We start from the raw sequence: 20555 nt of genomic DNA, 5'->3' as shown, positions 1-20555 counted from the left end.
CATGGTTCTCACACGGGAAAGGGTGGAGAGCCCTCTCTGGGTCGGGGATGAGCTCTTGCCTCAAGTGGAGGAGTTTAAGTATCTTGGGGTCTTGTTCACGAGTGATGGTACAAGGGAGCGGGAGATTGACAGGCGGATTGGTGCTGGGTCAGCAGTGATGCGAGCTCTTTACCGGTCTGTTGTGGTAAAGAAAGAGCTGAGCCATAAGGCAAGGCTCTCGATTTACTGGTCGATCTATGTTCCCACCCTCACCTATGGTCATGAGCTTTGGGTAATGACCGAAAGAACGAGATCGCGAATACAAGCGGCTGAAATGAGTTTCCTCCGCAGGGTGGCTGGACTCTCCCTTAGAGATAGGGTGAGAAGTTCGGTCATCCGGGAGGGACTCGGAGTAGAGCCGCTGCTTCTTCACGTCGAGAGGAGCCAGTTGAGGTGGTTCGGGCATCTTGTTAGGATGCCTCCTGGACGCCTCCCTTGGGAGGTGTCACAGGCAAGTCCACCGGGGAGGAGACCCCGGGGAAGACCCAGGACACGCTGGCGTGACTATATCGCCCAGCTGGCCTGGGAGCGCCTCGGAATCCCTCCCAGGGAGCTAGTGGAAGTGGCTGGGGAAAGGGAGGTCTGGGCTTCATTGCTCAGGATGCTGCCCCCGCGACCCGAACCCCGGAGAAGCGGAAGATGATGGATGGATGGATGGATGGATTATTTTCTCTTCATCAGGAAATGATCACACAATATAACAGCAAGTTGGTGAAACAGTGAACCTGTTATGAGGTTTTGATATGACAGAGGTGATCTGCTTAATAGTTAAGCACAGTAAGGAGGCTTCAAGGATTACATTAGACATTTAAGAAACCATGAAATCCTAAAAATGTAGGGAAATTACATGGCTGAAAAGACACACTGATAGGTTGATATGGCCAATTAAGTAAAATACTTAATCTTCAGATTATGTTAATATGAGTAAAATCAAAAAAGAAAGGCTGTGTAAACCTTAATGCACACTGGTAGTATCAAGTAGGGTCAAACTGCGATAACGGTAATATGTTCAGCCTCAATAAGAGCATTTTTACATCAAAATATGTTATAGAATCCTCAATAAGACACTTACCTTGCTTCACATTCTGGCTACAAAGGAGCAGAACTTACCATAAAAATAATAACCAATGTTCATAGTGAAGCTATTTTTCAAAGCTTGTGGCATTTATGTATTCAGGACTTATGGTTGTTTATTTGTTGTTTTCCAGAATGCTAATCTGCATCCTCTTTCAAATGAAGAAATATACCAGACTGATAAGTGCGAGGAAAGGTTTTCAAAACATAATGAATAATGATCTTTGTTTTGGTTTGGCAACGGTAGATGAGAAACTGCAGTCATTTTGCTCTTGGTTGTCACTTTGATGGATTAGCTGCATTGTTGATGAAGGATGAATATAACCATTGCAGAAGACTGGAATTTTTCCAGGAAAAAAAATAAAAATGTTCTGAAACTCTACGAATGTCTGTGGTTTCTTTGTCTTCTTCTTTAGATCTGGGACATCCAGGATCAGTCCTGCCTTTTTGCTGCTCACCCAAAGGCCAGTCTGCTGTATGGTGACCTCTCTGCCTGCCTGTACTCGTCAGCAGTGAAGGGACTCTATATAGCCACTGATTCACTTGCACTGCTGTCCCTCAAAACCAAGTAGGTGCCAACTAATGATGAGACTGAAGCAATGATTCACTGGATACATCAGACTATTCTTTATGCCAGTAATCTCAGTTTATTTTTTTTAAGCAATAGAGTGTGCCATTGCAAATTGCATCATGGCTGTGATTCAGCCACAGGCACAAGCTAGAGGTGAACACGTAAACTCAAGTGTTTATACAACAGTTCTGCAAAATAAAGAAAAATGTAACCCAAAGAAGTCCTGAACAAATGTGTTTTAACAAATTTCATTCCACCAAAAATGTAGCATCCTTTAATCCTTTAACATTAAAGCCATAAGACTGTCGCAATATCAGGTACAGCTCAGCTTTTTCTGCAGAACTGTTCACAGCTTTTGCTCTCTACATACATCTTGTATGTAGATTCTGTTCTTACCTAAGAATAAACCCCAAAAAAGAAATCTTAGGTGAATGTCAATCTTTGTGGAAACTGTGTAAATGGGATTTAAGAAGAAATTTATTCTTAAGAACGGTTGGTGAATGAGGCCCAATATGAGAATCTGATTGCACTGATTGTACCAAAACTGTTGTATAAAAAGTTATACTTAGCTGCTTTAAGACATGCAGTATTGGCCTTTTTTTGACATTCCTACCTCATTGGTACATTTAGTAGGGGTACAGTTAGAGATTATAGCTCAGGGCTGCCCAAAGTGTGGCCAGAGGTTCAACACTGGCCCACGGGGACTATTGATTTGGCTCACCAGAATGTTACCCTCACTCCATTTTAGTTCTGTTGAAAACATATTAAATTCTTATTTTTATTTTACATTTAAATATAATTTTTGTAAAAAAGACTTAAGTACTGAGTAGCTTGCAGAACTTTGCAGAAAGTTTGTTAGACTTTATTCCTGTGTTTTTAGGATTCTTTTGTTCTAAAATAAAATGTTAAAGCTCCAAAGTCAGAGATGCAATCAGTGTAGCCAATCTCAAAGCAGTGCAGATGCTGAATGGCTATAAATGTAACTCTGTAAAAGAAGATTCCTTTGTTTGTTAATATACTCAAGTAGGAGTAACAGTTTATGGTTACTCAGGATGGTAGAAATTCATTAATATTTCACTTAAGTACATGTACTTAAGTAAAACTAGTTAATACTCCCTCCTGCAAAATACTTTTTTTAAACTCAAAAATGTGTACCAATTTATACTGTTTGTTTTGGGTATTAGCTAACCGCAACCATTGACCTTTGGCCATGCAAGTCAAAAGATCTGGGCACCCTGGCTATAGCTCATCTTTTTCATGCACAATTTTTGTTCCCCATCCTCTAGCCCTTCATCAGTGGTCAGTTTCAGACCACAGAACTGCCCTTGTCTGGATATTTTTGGGTGGCAGTCCACTCTCAACCTTGCAATGATAAAAACTGCTGCATCTGGTAAACTCGTACTAGCACCAAACACACAATCATGTCAGTGTCCATACTATGCAGAGACTACCACCTAAATAATACCTGGACAGTGGTGACCTTAAAGTGGTCCCTTTCCATTGATGGGTGAGGTAAAAGCAGGGTGATAAATTTTGCAGTAACACATGGGCTACACTCTGATTCTGATAAAAAGGCCAATGAATGTAGCAACTCAGTGCAAACTATTAAACTTCTCATATTAAAACTGTGTTTCTGCATTTATTATACCATAAACGAGTGACGGTGACTATTTTGGACTACTTTCAAGAATATAAACATTGTCCTTCGGGGTAATACTTATTCATGCAATGCTGACTGGACTGACTGTGTAGGAAAGAAGCCAATGCAAGTGATTTTTTTTCCATTAATTTCCTCATATTTCCTCCCTGCATCCCAGAGCAGAGCCACAGGGCTGCTTCATTATGTCCCATAAGGAGGTGGTGCTGTGCTGTGGTTACAGCGTGGAGTTTCGGCAGGTGGTGAGCTGTACCGAAGGCTCGGTGAGTGGACGCTTTGAACGCTGCCTGTCACAAAGCACACAGCACTCTTGGGAGGTGTTTAAAGTGCTGCTGTCCGCCCTGTGAGAGCGCTGCTGGCTCTTTGAAGCTCAGTTCTGGACCTCTGCGGTGTGTGACTATGCATTTCATTAATACTCATCTGCTGCTGAAATCTAATGGCACATAATGCTGTTGAGTGATTTCAGTATTCAGAAACTGGCGCCTCAACTGGTTAACGGAGTATTCGAATCCCATGTGCATCCCTAACCATAATATTAACCATTTTGGATTTTGGTTTTAGTGTGAGTTTGCTTACATTGAAACATGGACTCACTGCCTGTCAAACGTTTGGGGACACCAACCTTTTCACATCGTTTCTAATACATACCCAGCGACTTATACGTTAAGCATACTACATGAGGCATCAGGAGTCTTGCCCAAGGACTCTTAAGCCGCTTTCATACTCATAACTAAGGACATGATACTTTTACCAGTAATGCGTAAGCTTAGTCATATTCATACAACAAGATAAAACCTCTTTTTCATCTAAGCGTTGGCCCTATCATCAGGAGATTGAGAGTTCGATCCCTGGTGATGCTACAGCCAACTGTAGCCAGGAGTCCAAGAGAGCACAATTGGCCTCACTTTCTCTGGGTGGGTAGGATGGCCCCCCTTCTCCCCCATCACTCAATGCAATGCTAGTCAGCTCAGGCGTCTGTTAGCTGACGTAACAGAACAGGCAGTTGGCGCTTTCCTCCGAGCGCGTTTGGCTGTCCCGTGATGTTGCGTGAGCCGCAGTTCGAAAAGAAGCGGTGGCTGGTTTCACAGGTCTCAGAGGAAGCCTGTGCTGCCTTCACCCTCCTAGAATTGATAGCATCATGTGATTGGGGGAGTCCTAACTAGCGGGTGGAACTGGAGACGAAAATCGGGTACAAACCCCCCCCCCAAAAAAAATATATTTCAGTGAACTCCTGTAAATGATTATACTGCAAAAATCATTGTATTGCCAAGTAAAATAATCCTGAATCTCTTTTTGATGCAACAGGATGTTCCTGCTCAAGCAGGGAACTGAACCCTAGTCTGCTTTGTAATAAGCAGCAGTGTGAACCACTACACCACACCAACCCCTCATACTACAGTACATATATTTTGACATACTAAAGAAAGACTATCATGCAAAGTTCAAAACTTTATAATGTGCAAATATCAAGTCTCATGGCCTGTCTTCATTCATGTCAATATCTGTACTTAGTGAGTACTGCACATAGTGAGTAATTTATGTATCCTGCATTAAATGATTCAGCAATGTGTTTTTATTTGTTTTTCTCAATTATGCAGGGATTAGTGTAGCATAGTAGCTAACACTGTTGCCAACTGCAAAAGAATCCCTGTAAGTCACTCCAGATAAAAGTATTTGCTATAATTTAATGTCAATATGAAAGGAGAAAAGTTGGTATGAATCAAAGAATTATTCAATCTTAGGACAAATAGTCTTGAACCAGTCAGGCTGTTTTCCGTTGACGTATCTCTTAAACAAGGCGTTTGTGTCTGCTGCTCACTGGATGTTTATACTAACTGAGCCATTCTGAGTGAAACTGTTGCGCGTGAAAATCTCAGGAGATCAGTTATAGTAATGCTAAAACAAGCCTATCTGCCACTAACAATCATGCCATGGTCAATATCACTGACATCACATCTCATAAAATCACTGAGATCACATTTAATACCACATTTATAGGAAAAATATCATTTTGTTACAAGGGGAATTTTGGAAAAACTCTTTATATATAATCATTACTGCATTATACTGTGTGTATTTGTGTAGTTCATTAACAAATGCTTTCCCTCAAAATGAGTTTAAGTGAACATTTTTTTTTTCTAGGTGATTAAAGTCTGGGACGTAGACACAGGAAATCAAGTGTTTGAATATGGAGGCGCTCACGGACTCTCTGCCATAACCTGTATGACCTTTGACCCAAAAGGAAGAAGGTCTGATTGGATTTCATGGCTTCTTTTTCAAAGTGACTTAAATGGTACACATACAGGTCAAGACATCATGCTTCTTTCTTTCTTTCTTTCCTTTTTTTGCTTTTATTGTATGTATTCAAAGACTTGTCACAGGTGGAAGAGATGGCTACCTTAAGATCTGGAACTTCAACAACGGCCACTGCCTGAAGACCCTCAGTCGAGGTGCAGTAAGCTTACTCAGAATTTTCTTCAGGCGCTACAATGCGTGTTTATCTAATGCTCATAGAAAGGCTGTATGTCTCTCTGCAGAGGGTGGGGGCGGTGAGATCTGTGACGCCTTGTATTTGCAGTAAAAGTAAGAGAAAAAGCACTATGTTTTTTTGGGAATCAGCTTTGGTCCTGTAACTGCAGGCTTATTAATCAGTTATTCATATTAAGGCTTGTGATTCTGCAAATATTATGAATTATTTAATCATTTGAAAATATTATGTAAGTTATGTACAATTCTTGCAAAAAGGGTTCTGTATAGTACCAAAGAAAGTTCTATGACCTCCATCTAGCCGTCCCTGAGGACCAGTTTCAGAACTATTGCTTTAAGGACCAAAATACTCTTGGCAAATTGTTCTGTATAGTACTAGGAAAAGTAAAAAGGTTCTTTTGTGATGATGGTGGAACCCTGGTTTGTTGCTACATGGATCTATTTCTTTAAAGAACCATAGTTTCTTCATCATAGAGAAGAACCATTTAGCCATACACGGAGTCATTTAATCACTTAAATGGTTCTTTGAGGTGACATGGTTCTACATATCTAACCATTGCCTTACTAAAGAACTTATGCAGATCTCCTTTTTAAAGGGTGTACATAACAGGTTCTCCATTATGTGAAATCCGCAATTAACCTTGCAGATAACAAATTCAATAGGCATTCAAATAGCTCTTTGATTTGTTGTATTTCTACACTATATACTCACCAAAAACCCCTTGAAGAAACCCTTCAAGATGCAAAGGACCCTGTGGAACTCACTTGTAACTCACTCACTCACATTTAACAGGCTACATATTCTCCACAAGAGGGTGTCATTAGTAGCCAGGTATCTTTGATGTTTCATGAGAGCAATGACACTGTGGATCAGGTGTATGTATGAGCCAGAATATGTGAACAGTACAGAGTGGGAGCAGAATGATGAGATTTTGCATGGAGCGAGGAGCAGATTTTCAGAAAGTTGGAGTGTTGGTGGAGCTCATTTTCTCTGAAATTGCTCCAGTATATTCCATGACCCAAACAGACCATTTTTCCCTACTGACTACCCCTGTGTGACATGAGTGATGTGGCAGTGACAGCTACAGCTTGCAAACTATGGCCATTCCGCTGCCGAGCTGTTCAACAGGCCTACATACCGGAAATTCACTCATCACAATCATCTTGTGTCATTCATTTTGTTGCATGAATGATGAAGATGGTGTGTGTTTGCTTACCTTCTGCTTTTTTTTAGCTTGTGCTTGGGCTGTCATTTCAAGCCTGCACCTTCCGAAAAAAGCCTGCAAAGCACAGAATGTTTAACACGTTTTTCATTTAATGACGGCCATATATTCTATAATTAATATAATTGTTTCTTGTCCATACGTTCAAGACATATAAATCATAAGAATGGATCAGGTGGAGCAGACACAGACTGAGATTTCTCTGACGTGTGAGCAAGGAGTGATTGGAAAATAGGAGTAATCTCTGCACTTTGAGTAAGGGAATGTCTGCTGCTCCACTCCACTCGTTTACTTTTGTACGACTGCAGGCACAGCACAAAATGTGCCCTGATACAGCTTCAACGCGCAACCGCAATGTGTTTGAATTTAACATTCTGTTTACTCATCACGTAAACTGTGCATAACCCCGCTGACTAATTTTAAGTGATACTTTTTTAATCCCACAAACGGGGAAATTCCACCTCCGCATTTAACCCATCCATGAAGTGAAACACCACATACACACACTAGTGAGCACACATACACTAGAGGGCAGTGAGCACACTTGCCCACACGTGCGGTGGGCAGCCCTATCCATGGCACCCAGGGAGCAATTAGGGGTTAGGTGTGTTGCTCAAGGACACCTCAGTCATGGACTGTCAGCATTGGGGATCGAACAATCGACCTTCTGGTTACAGGGCCAGTTCCCTAATCCCAGCCCACAACTGCCCCCAAACTAACTGCTAGACTAACTGCTAGCTCAGGAGGAACAGGGTTTGTGAAATAATGACGCTGTAAAAACAGCATGACGGAAAAATAGAAAATGAAAGTTCTTTGATGACGAGATGACGTTGGTAATAAATAAATAAAGTTTAGAAATCCTTCTACAGGTGTTAGTTTCAGCTAAGAATGAGTAGCATTTGCCAAATCTTCTCACACTCTCAGAAATAAAGGTACAAAACTGTCACTGCCCCTCTTGTCACTGGGGTGGTGCCCTCATGGGTACATCTCAGTACCTTTAGTCAGGAAACATTTTTTTTCACCTGGAAAACTTAAGGTGCACCATTACACCTTAAAACCACTGTTGTAACTTTGAGAGAACATTTACTCTGTATGCATCTTGATGAACAAAAAATGTAGCTGCAAAGAACCTTTCTTTGTGACCGTGTTTGAATACTGAAATTAGTAATTGGATAATATTGTTTGTTGGGAAATTGACGGAAATGGATAAAATTGAGAAATAAATGGGGAAAATATGAAGATCAGTAATTTAGTGAAACAACAGTTTTATACTTTAAAAGAACTGTAAAGCAAAAAAGCATGTTATACTCTTTCTTCAAGACATGAGTGCCTGAACGTGGGTGTGTTGCCAAGGGAGTGTTGTTAAGGACATGACTGATAGAGCTGCTTTTGTGCACAGCTTTCATCGCCAAATAGGCTAGGCTGATGTTTTGATCCATGCATGGTTTAAATATTTTTCTTTAAGAAACTATCATGTTGGCACACCATCCATATATATATATATATATATATATATATATATATATATATATATATATATATATATATATATATATATATAAGCCGCTTATCCTTCTGGGTCGTGGGGGAGCTGGAGCCTATCCCAGCAGTCACTGGGTGGAAGGCAGCATAATACACCCTGGACAGGTTACCAGTCCATTGTAGAGCAGACAGACATATACATTCACACTCACTCACACCTAGGGGCAATTTAGCATGTCCAATTGGCCTGATTGCATGTCTTTGGACTGTGGGAGGAAACCCACACAGGGAGAACATGCAGACTCCACACTGAAAGAACCCTGGTTGCCCGGCTGGGGAACTGAACCCAGGCCCTTATTACTGTGAAGTGATTTTATAGTGTTATTCTGATGGTAAATAATCTTTTAGCCCATGTTCAAGGCTTATGCCTCCATTTAACCATTGCATCTGCTGCCATTGTTAAAAGAAGCTACTCAACATGTCTTCCAGGACCCTAAAAAGAATAGGCCTGCTTTAAAAAGGTTTCAACCACTGCAAGTTGATAAAACTTCAACTAAAACTAAATTGAGTGCAATGTGTAATCAGCTTCATGTGTAATATCTACACCTACCTTTGCACGTTTCTCAAAAGCATGCATGAGTAAGAGAAGTGCATTTTTTGTTTTTCCATGCCCGTCCCACTTCATCTATGCATGTATACTCACGTGTCACTTGTGTGCATGACACATGGGCAGAATCCATCCGATTCGCAACTCTAACTGCCACAAAAAGCTCAGTACATCAAGCCCTGTGTGTCCTTGTTAAGGGTGAGAGCTGTGAGACTCACATATGGGACCTTGGACTATAACAGATTGTTTACTGAAAAATCTACATTGTCTTATGCTGAATTGCTCATTTTCATCTTTTTGCAGAGAATGGGGGCGCGGAGATCTGCGACTGCTCCTATCTGCAAGTGCACAGAAACGCGTGAGCCTATGCTTCTTTTCTTTTTTTTTTAGGGGGGGGTATATTATCATTTATTTATTTGTTTACTTATTTATTTCTCACCTTTTCTGCTGAGCCATTTCTTTCCTTTGTTTTGACAGATTTATAATTTCTGTCGGCTGGGACCAGAGGATTGACGTTTACTTAGTGAGTACTGAGGCACGAGGCGAGCCAGCCCCTGCTTCCCCCTCCTATTTCATATCAACATAATTCCCCAGATGGCTTTTGGAAAATGGCTGACTGGAGTGACCTGTTTTCCATCGCGACACTCCCCTTTGTCGCTCTGCAGCCCATTTCCATTTTTCATTTACTGCATCTCTCCCACCTCTGAATGCGTGTCTCTCTCTCTCTCTCTCTCTCTCTCATTTCTCACTCTATGATGCTGCATTATTCAAGGCCTTTGCACAGGCTCTGCCACTCCTTCCCCCCCAAAATAAGAAACCCGAGGGGGAATACAGAAGCTTGCAGAGCAAGAGTGTGATAATATTGGAGAATAAGTGTTGAATAAGTGTTTCATTTTAGTCTCATCCGCTTCCACACCCTCTGCTCGGGGACATGTATATTGTATGAAAGGTCTTAAATGTTGCCCTGGTAACCAGGAACCTAATTTTTTATAACATCAATCTCCTGTGAAGACCTGTTAGAAAATGAAAAATAAGAGAGAAAATATTCTCTTTTCCTTTCTCAGTTCTTCCTAGTACATGAAGATAAAGACTGGTTTGAGTGATAGGGGCTTGTATCGAGTGAGATTTCTCTTCCTACAGTCAAGTATCTGAAACTTTGAAACAAGTATATGAGCTTTGGATAGCCTAGATTAATAGTTGGCACAGTCAGTTTATTATTATTTTATTTTTCTTTTAGGATTCCCCAGAGGACACTCACCATGTTCAGAGTCCACAACCCTCATGGCAGGATGATCTGGTAATGTATTGGATGGACACTTCTCACTTTCTTGACATGCCATTTATTGAGAAATATGGTGCCAGTTTATTAGAAACCTCTTCACTTATTGGCCATTTTAACACCTACCACGCAAGTGTCAAAGACTGTACACTCTTAATCAAATCAAATCAAATCAAATTTATTTGTATAGCGCTTTTTACAATGGATGTTGTCACAAAGCAGCTTTACAGAATTTCAGAAAAGAAAATTTATTTAAGGTTCATTAATAAAGAAAAAGGTTCTATATAGAAACTCAAAGAACCCTTTTTCACAATTAAAGGGTTCTTTACATCATGAACTGGTTCTTCAGAGAGATGGAGAATATGTTGAACCTTTGTGAAATGGGTTCTGTATAGGACCAAAAAGGATTCTTCTATTGTAAGCTTGATGTAACGATAGAGGAATCCTTTTTCTACTACTGTATAGAACCGTTTTTGAAACGGCTCTATTTACAACCATCTACAACACATTTTTCATCAATCTGAATAACCATTTCACCATGCAGAGGACCCTCTAATCATGCAAAGGGTCCTTTGAGAGCTCATGGTTCTATGTAAAACCATTTTCTTTATTAATGAACCCTTAAAGAACTTTTTAAAAGTATAGAACTTCTGTTTATGCAGTTTTCCAGCCCCCTCCCCATTTTATTGCATTTTATGAGTACTGTGAAAAAAGGTCATTTTCAACTATGTTGGGAGTCTCTCAAACATTATGCATTATGCTTTTTTTTCTTCAATAACATTCATGGAATTTATTTTGATGTTAATATATATGGTTTACAAATTCAGAAGTGAATGAAATCTTCATATTCATAGATAATCAAGTGTTTTTATTATTTTTAAGTGTTATTTTTTGGCAGTACACAGTTTTAATATGAAGAAAGCTGCAGTTGGACTGTCTGTTTTATCTCTGCATATCTGCAGTTGTTTCACAGTAGGGGGGGGGTTTACCACTCGTTGCTCACCAGCAGCTCAATGTGGTACACACAAAGAGCCAACAGTGCCTTAGTCACTCTCTGATCAGATTAACTCTGCAGTCAGAAACTGACAAAACAAAATATGACATCATAGGTAGCAAGATATGTTTGTCTTTAGTGCAAAGAAATGACAAACGTTCCTCTTCTTGACTGCATTTATTTCACCCAGCATGGATAAATGACACTTTTTGAAGTTTATTTTGTGTGATTTATAAAGTAAAGTGAAATTCAATTGGCTTCTATTGATTGTTGTGTTATATTGATCGCATTTGCACTAGTTACATGTGCTTATGGGGGCATGAAAGCTATTGTGGTCAGTTGTGTGAGACCTACGTTGCAAAATGTTGGGAATCCCTCATGTGCAGGATGGCTAACACAAATTGTGTGTCAACAGATACACCAGCAAGGTGGAGCTACAAGGAAGGGGTTTCTAATAAAGTGGTATGCAAGTGTACAGTGTTTGAAAACACCAGCAACACTCTCACTGCAGTGCTGAGACTGCACTGAGAATCCACCACCCAAACAATATCTGCATAATGGTGGCAATGGTTCTCAAACCGGTTCTCACAGACCACTAGATAGTCCACATTTTTGGATAGTCCAACTTAATTCACAATGCAAAGGAATACATCAAAAAATGCCTGGGGGTCTCTGAGGACCCGTTAGAAAACCATTGTCCTATGGTGGTCTCTTTCCAGGGATAGTTGAGGTTGGGGGGGTAATAAAGCAATAAGCCAGGAGAGGTTGTGTTTTACTGCAGTTTTATCATGGGAATGGTGTTCTTAGGCATGACGTGAAGTGGAGTAAAACTCCCTTTCCTGTGATAAAATCACAGTAACACATAGCCTCAAGTGGCTTATTGCTTTTATGAAATGGCAGCCAACAAAAAATATGAAGCACAATTTTTTAGAAAATAATTTATTATTAATAATAATCAATATAAAGTATTCCACCAAGTCCCTTAAAATACAGGATCGTTTCCAAGCAACTATGGACCACTGAATAATAAGAACATTCAGTTGCCTATCGCTTTATATTGTGGTAATTTCAGGAGTTTTTTAAAAATGTTGTCATATAACAAAGAACATATGATAACACAGCACAGTGTAATGTAAAAACTTTCAATTTGTAAATCATCAAATTATTACCCATAGTCTTGTTTAGCACCTATCCAGCACCCCCTTCTCGTGCTGGGTCTGAATCTCAAATGGCTCCCTGCTCCCTCCATAATGCACTACATGGGAATTTAAATACTGGATCTTGCAGCGCAACAGAGCAAAATATAGCTAAGAAATAGTCCTTTGGGACTCCTTATCTACATCCACACTCGATAAATGATGCACTATTTGGCTGTAGAGACTATAATTTCTAAACTTTCATAGCTAGCACACTATTTAAGGAGTTCAGAGCCTTTTGGGATTCAGCCTGGGTTTGACACGACTTCTGGCTGAAACGCGAACATTTGAAACGCATTTGAAACGGACATTTCAAATTTGAAAGACATCCAAGTGACATTTTTTAGATGTTAGAGGTTTTACAGTTAATCATACTGTAAGTATTTAAATTCAAGCCTGTGATAATAATGATGGAGTTGTTTAGCATGTTTGCCATCTTTTAGCCTGTTAGCTAGCTGACCTAGATTAGTTCTAGTTGAGAACATAAGTTGTCAACCACTCAGTCTAAAAAAAAAACAAGGGTTCTTACCTCATCAGTAAACATTTACGGCATTTGGCTGACGCTCTTATCCAGAGCGACTTACAGTTTGATCATTTTACACAGGGAGGCCAAGGCGGTGTTAGGAGTCTTGCCCAAGGACTCTTATTGGTATAGTGTAAGGTGTTTGCCCAGGTGAGGATTGAACCCCAGTCTACAGTGTAGAAGGCAGCGGTGTTAACCACTACACTAACCAACCACACTATATAGTATACTCGGAGGTCCATGCCGGCGACATTAGAGTCAAATATTATTCCTTTAATGGCACATGGATTGTTTTTGTGCTGTAGTGCAGTAACGCACAATTCAGTTGTGGTGGTCACAGGTGGTCATAGGCGTGCATATATCGTGGATTTTACAATGGCTTCAAATGTGGGTCAGCCGACTGGAACTGTTTAAGACTGGAACTATCTGTTATATAACTCTCATTAAACTTACAAAGCGCACGTACAGAGTAGGTGTTTTTTGATAAACTGGCCGATAAGTGAGGACACCTGATAAACTAGTAACTCGGTGTAGATTGGATTGTTTGATTCATGGACTGTCTTATCTACAGAGGAAAGGACACAAGGAGGACATCCTTTGTATTGCCCAGTGTCCACCGTATCTGCTGGCCACAGCCAGCTATGATGGAGAGATCATTGTGTGGAATCTGGTATCAGGACACATCCAGTGCCGCTTTCTCTCACCGCTGCCTCCACACTCTGAGGATGCTCATCGTACGTCTGTGTTGTTTTTGATGTAATAAAAGATTTAAAACAACCCAGTACTAAAAAATACATAAATGAGCATAAACAATGAAGTAGCAATTATAATAAACCAAAAAGGGAATTAAAACTCAAAAGAAAAGAAAGTAATGCAAAAAAACAACCAACCAAAGGCTGTTTGTTTCTTTTGGGATAATTTATAGGATATAAAGTAAACCAAGACAAAAACCTCTTTACTGGAATATCTCTGTGGTCATTTATTGAACTGTTCTTGATGCTTCTTTTTGTGATAGTTATGGACAGAAGTGTGCTGAGTCTGGTCTTCTTAAGGACTCGAGCATTAGATGCTGCATTCTCCTCTGCTGCTTCTCTCCTCTCTTCTGGGGCTCAAGGTAAACACTGAAATAAGTGTTTGAAGTAAGTGCAAACAAAGGGACAAAATTTTCATGTTTTTTTTTCTTTTCCAATTATTACTTATAAGCAACTCATTATAATTTCTGAAACAAATATTTCATTTTCCCATTTCCAGTAATCACATATGCAAAAGTCTGTATTGTGAAAATAAGTTAAGAAACTTAAATACATTTTTATTTGCAAAAATAGTGCACATTTTATTACACAGGGTTCAATTCAAAACATTTCACCAGTAAATAATTACAGAACAATGCAGTAAACTGTAAATGGTTTAAATGAGCATAAAGTTAATGTAATTTTACAAGTGCTCAATATGAACCTCCTCCAGCTGTACGGACACCAACGCCATAGTCAAATACATCCCATACTCGATCAGTGAGCGTGTCGGGTGTCACTGCACTCACAGCTCTTTCAGTGTGATTTCAGAGAACATCCAGTGTTGTGGAACCAACGACGAACGCTCTGAGCTGTTGGAGCTTCACTGCTGACGAAAATCACACCATGCAGTTATGACAGATTCGCTCTTATTGAAGTGGAGAACACAAAACACTTTCTGCTCAGGGGTCTCAGGGGTCCTCACAGACTGAAGGAGCCCTCTTTCCCTGACAATCAGAAACTCTATGACCTCTATGACTCCATGATTATATACAATTATATATAATAGTTTGGAAAAAAAGCATCAAATACAAAATGTGATGCAGAACTGAAATCACTTATCTTAGCACATAATTTTAAGTTCAAGTTGCGCATGACTTTTACGTGTTCAGTTTTGGACCATAAGCATATTTGATGAGTAGTTGTATTGATTAACAGTGCTTCCTAATCACATCTCTTCTTTGCTAATGTCACAATATGTTATGCTCCCCATCAAGTGAAATCGCTTACCCAAAGGATGTGTTTGGCTGATAAAAAGTCTTGCTTCACTTATTTATTTGCTCTTGCAAGCGTGTGGTCATGTAGGCCACTGCACTGCAGCATTTACAGTGTTTTGTAGGCTGTATTAAAGTATAGTATGTACTTTAAGTTACTTTAAAAATGTATACAAATACAGGATCCTAAAGAATATGTTATTGAATGTCTTGCAACTTTTCATTGAAGGTCATGTCCATTTCTGGAACGTGTTGAATGGGGGGAAATTTTTGACATCTTTTAAAGCGGTATGTGTCATTAATCCCCCTCCCTCAAATACTGTCATAAGGCTCATATGAGAAGAAAGGCCGCCGGTCTTAAGTGAAGGGATTTGCTGTTTTTCCAGTCTAGACTCCAGCAGCAGATTACAAAGTTGGCAGTCACTCAGGACGACTGCCTGCTGTTCGCTGCTGATCATGTAGGGTACATCTATGTTTATGACATCGAGCAGTGTGCCCTGACCCGCGAACAAAAGCCTCCCAATAGTAAGTCTAATGCTCTCTTTTTGATTCAGAAATATTTGGCTCGAATTCAGTAAAGCACCATGCTGTGACTTTCAGAGTTCATCTTGAGATCTTTGCTTTTATTCCAGCCGTGAATTTTTGGCGCGCACATATTGGCAGCATAACTGGGTAGGCAGATGTGTTTAGTTTTAATCAAATCTCTGGGCCTCGTTCCCCAACCATTCCTAAGAAATGTCTTCTTAAAGCACCACTTACGCAGGTTTTATAAAGATTTTTGTAATCGGGATTGGTTCCTATGTAAGAACAGAATCTACACACACTCAAGAGCACAAAGATGTGAACAATTCTGTGGTTTAAGAACATGTCATGAACCTGACGCAGGCTTTATCTTAGGATCTTTCTTAAGAACAAACTTAAGAAGAAATATTCGAGGGGATTGGTGAATGAGGCCCCCTGTTTTTTTTCCAGAAACTACAAATTTACTTTTCCTCCTTTAACTTTATAGCTTGCAGATCATTGAGAACGATCGAGTTCTGCTCACCTCTTCCACGGATTGCACTGTGCGTCTGTGGAGCATCCATGGGGAATTCATAGGTACAGCTGATAACTGGCTTTGATCTTTGATGCTTTTTTGACGTTTGTGATCTCAGAAATCTGAAAAATGTATATGATTAGATGCTTAAGGACATGCTAAAGCAATGCCCTATTTAACGTATAAGTTAAGTTGAACTGTGATTTGCTTACAAGAGAAATTGGCCATTTCTTCCTCACTATTGCTTGTAAACTATGCCCAGTCTGAGAGCAGCACAAGAGTACTCAGTTCAGTCCTGGGATTTGAGTCCATGACCTTGCCATCGCTGACTCTCCTCTCTTATACTGCAAAAAAAAGAAATCTTGGTGCATGGAAACCTCTTAAATGTAGTCTGTGCAATACAAGAATACAGGGTCATTCAAAAAGATTCAAAAGATTCATCATTACAGAACAATGCAGTAAACTGTAAATGGTTTATGAGCATAAAGTTTATGTAATTTTACAAGTGCTCAATATAAATCTCCTCCAGCTGTACGGACAACATTAACACCGCTGTCATATTCATCCCATACGCAATTGAGCATGTCGAGTGTCACTGCACACATGGCTCTTTCAGTGTGATTTCGGAGATCATCCAGTGTTGTGGAACCAACAAAGAACGCTCTGAGCTGTTGGAGCTTCACTGACAATGAAAATCATGTTTACACAGTTATGAGGATTCACTCTTATTCTACTCTTACTTCATAAACAAATAAAAATATCTAGAAATAAATTCAATAATCTAATAATATTGTTACCACAATGTCAGAATGAGGAATATTTGATAGATCAACTAGATGTAATACCACTTTCACAGTGCCACCAAGCTACTGGTATGAAAATATGAAAAGAATATCATGTGCACTATTCAGTCCTACAGTGCACTGCAATGCATGGTATATGAACAATGTGTCCTCACCAACATTGAATCCCACAGTGTAATCTCATGTTTGAGAAAATGTGGCTGTTGTCGCAGAGTGACAAGCAAAGCTGTATAACCTTAGCATACAAAGTCTTTTACTTCAGTCACAAATTCTGTTCCTTATAATAGTGTCATTCTATATTTCCAAGTGTAAATAAAGATTGAATGAATGAATTAATGAATGAATATAGTGCTTCTGATTTTCAAAAATAGGGATTAATGATTAGGGCCCTTTTTTCCCTTTCTTTCTTATGACACTGTTCTAAATGGATACATAGATGGATGGATAGATAGATTATTGATCCCGAAGGAAATTTAGCATACAGTGCTTTTGGTCTTCTACTGTAGAGAACAGTGATTTAAGGCCCATTTCAGTCACCTGTAGTAGAGTTCTGTATAGTGGTCCTGATGTAGAGAATAGAGATTATGGGCCATTTCCGTTCCCTCTAACAGTATTCTGTGCAGTGGTCCTGATTTTCCAATGCATAGAACAGTTATAAAAGGACTATTTCAAACACAATATAAAGCTTTTTTTTTCTTTTTACTTTTTTCTCCGGTAGTTTGAAGGGTGCTTCATATTTCAAAAGGAATTGGCTCCAAAGTCTAGAGTGTTCACTTCAAAAAATGTATAGGCTACAGATGTTTGCCTGTGCTGCGAGCCATGAGAGATGTGTAATTTTACAGGTACTTTTGGGCAGCCTGAGAGATGGAGCCTGCACACTGAATCCTCCTGGAAACACCCTGCTGTTCCTTATGAAGTTCTAATAGATCCTCTGAGCATGCCCTCCCACTGCATGCTGGAGGGGAAGTTGACAATGTCAGATGTTCTTAGCTCTGGGAGTACTGGGAGCACTGGGAACACTAGAACTGAGGTACTCACAATAGACAACATTATTCATACTGTAGACAAGTTTTAAGTTCATAAGCTTATATTTTATATATGGTGTTGTAGGAGAGTGTTGAAGAAATAGGTTCAAGATTAAAATGTCTTGGTGGAATTTTATGTTTTTTCTTATATAAAGTTTGCTTCTCTAGTTCTGCACTGTAGCTATGAGGCTAATGTAGCTACGTTTTCTGCTAGGAAACCAAATATCTTACTGTAGCTGTGTAGAATAATGAATAAATGTAGTTGTAGAACTGTAGCTGGATAAGTGTAGACAATACCTGTGTAATTGTAGCTATATAACTGTGTAGCTCTATAACTATAGCTTAGTTTAAATGTATAGCTGCAGCTATATGACTGTAGCTGGATAACTGTATCACTGTAGCTGAATAACTGTATCACTGTAGCTGAATAACTGTGTAACTAGCTGGATTAGTGTATGACTGTAGCTGGATAAGTGTAGCTGGGTAACTGTGTAAATGTGAAAAACTGTAAAGCTGGGTATCGCTGCCGTCACAAGAAAACAAGCATCTACAAAACGGTAACTTAAAAGGAGAAGGAAAAAACTTTACTTTTAATCTAAGTCAATGGAACCAGACCTATTTCCAAGTGGTTTTGGGCCATTTCTTTTGGTCTATTCATCATGTAATTTACATACAATGTAAAGAGCAACAGGCATTTTCAAATTATGATAAAAACTGAAAAATGACAAATATGGAGATACAAGGTTTTGTCCCGACAGCAACGATATCTGCAGCTGTAAAACTGTATAACTCTATAACTAGCTGAAAAAACGTATAACTGACTAACCGTAGCTGGATGACAGTAAACCTGTATAACCCTATAACTACCTGAATAACCATATACCTAAGTAACCGTAGCTAAATAACTGTGTAACTGTATTGCTGTAGCTGGATAATAAACTGTATAAGTCTATAGCTATGTAATAGCAGAATGTATACCTGTAACTCTAGCTGGATAACTAAAACTGCATAAGCCTATAACTAGCTGTATAACTGTAGTTGAATGTATAACTGTATAATAGTAGCTGTGTAGCTGTAACTATATAACTGTAGCTGGATAACTGTAAGCAAATGGATTGCTCAAATGGCAGAAATGACATGTCAGATGAGGAGGACAACAAACTGAAAGTTAAAGATAGAAAGCTGGCTGTCTAGGGACCTCAGTTTGGCTTTTTCTTTTTTTTACAACATTGCTTGACACCTGAGGTAAGAGGTGCACTAATGCTAGCTTTGCTTTCTTAGCCTACAGATCAGTGGCTAGCCTCTTTACACAGTATCATGTGAAACTCCATGTCTAAGCTAGATTCCTCTATGGCAAAACTGAATGGTATTTTCGAGAATTGCTGCACCGTCAAAAACAAAAAGCTTTCAAACCCAATGTTTTTCCCTTCAGCACTTTTTCAGTTATGGTCAAATGTGAATTTAGCTACAGCCTTGCTAATAGCAAGCCGACACTTCTACATATTGAAATGATGTCGCTTGAAAATAAGTCTACAATTACACTTCAACACAATTATAAAATTACGCCAGCTATTCAAACTGTAGACTACAACTGCTAAAGCAGTTTAACTGTCACACAACGTGGTTTGCTTTTTTTCCTAGGGGCAATTTGGTGAAGTTGCCTTCTTAAGATATCAATTCAATTCAGTTTTTATCACAGAGAAATCAGCTTGGATCCAAATGTAGCATGATGTCACTGACAACAGAATTGCCCAGACAACTTCAGAGGTTTATGGTTGTATGATGTAAATGCATGCTGGGTATTGTAGTCATTAACCCCTTAAATGGGCATGACCCACAGGCAGGCCTAAAGTTTTATTACACACTTCTGTGATCTAAGAATAGCTCAGCCAGTCTGCACTGAAGTCCCTGTAGTTACTGAATAATTAGACTTGGTATGCATTAAGCCTGGGATTTTAAGATTTTAAGGGATAAGCACTAATAAATGAAAAAGATACCGTTTTTACCCTCTCAGATCAGTGTGGTTGAGAGATACAATGCGGCACTATAAAACCATATAGAACATAACACAACAGATAAGATTTTTAGGCTATAAGTAATATAAAATAGATTTGCTTATGTGGCCTCTAACACTGTCTAAACATACTGCTATCTATGAAAATGGACAAAACTACATAACCACTAAAAAAAGCTTCACACACCAAATGTATCTTAGCCAACCAACAACCGGCTAAGTATTCCTTTTAAGGTGTGTGTGTGTGTGTGTGTGTGTGTGTGTGTGTGTGTGTGTGTGTGTGTGAATGTCTGTACACTGAGCTTAAGCTTTGTGTTGTAATTGCAGTCAGAATCCCCCAACAAGGTCAGACACCCGCTGCCAAGCTTCTCCGACAGAGAGATCGAGGAGGAGATTAACAGCTCTTTTTATCCTGAACATGGGAAGTGGTGAGTTTGTTTTCCTATCGGTAAAATCCGCTTTCCATTCCGATAAGGTGAAATGTGACCCGAGGCCTATGAATCAGTATAAAGAGACTGGGTTTGTTGTCTCTGGCTTTGC

The 20555-nt window shown here is 39.5% G+C and overlaps 1 protein-coding gene across 1 annotated transcript in view; it reads left to right on the top strand.

Annotated features, from left to right (window-relative positions):
* The window catches only part of wdr95 (WD40 repeat domain 95), a 53349-nt gene that overhangs the window by 31332 nt on the left and 1462 nt on the right, over positions 1–20555 (top strand). Inside the window, exons 15-29 of the mRNA XM_037546786.1 lie at positions 1530–1681; positions 3502–3604; positions 5484–5590; positions 5712–5791; positions 9444–9498; positions 9618–9663; positions 10378–10437; positions 13704–13866; positions 14148–14246; positions 15367–15425; positions 15524–15662; positions 15770–15809; positions 16147–16235; positions 17819–18006; positions 20343–20443. Of these exons, the coding sequence (XP_037402683.1) occupies positions 1530–1681; positions 3502–3604; positions 5484–5590; positions 5712–5791; positions 9444–9498; positions 9618–9663; positions 10378–10437; positions 13704–13866; positions 14148–14246; positions 15367–15425; positions 15524–15662; positions 15770–15809; positions 16147–16235; positions 17819–18006; positions 20343–20443 (1481 nt within the window). The remainder of the gene's footprint in view (positions 1–1529; positions 1682–3501; positions 3605–5483; positions 5591–5711; positions 5792–9443; positions 9499–9617; positions 9664–10377; positions 10438–13703; positions 13867–14147; positions 14247–15366; positions 15426–15523; positions 15663–15769; positions 15810–16146; positions 16236–17818; positions 18007–20342; positions 20444–20555) is intronic.

The sequence above is a fragment of the Pygocentrus nattereri genome, chromosome 17, assembly GCF_015220715.1.
Source record: "Pygocentrus nattereri isolate fPygNat1 chromosome 17, fPygNat1.pri, whole genome shotgun sequence".
Classification (NCBI taxonomy): domain Eukaryota; kingdom Metazoa; phylum Chordata; class Actinopteri; order Characiformes; family Serrasalmidae; genus Pygocentrus; species Pygocentrus nattereri.
This window is presented reverse-complemented; position numbering and strand designations above follow the sequence as displayed.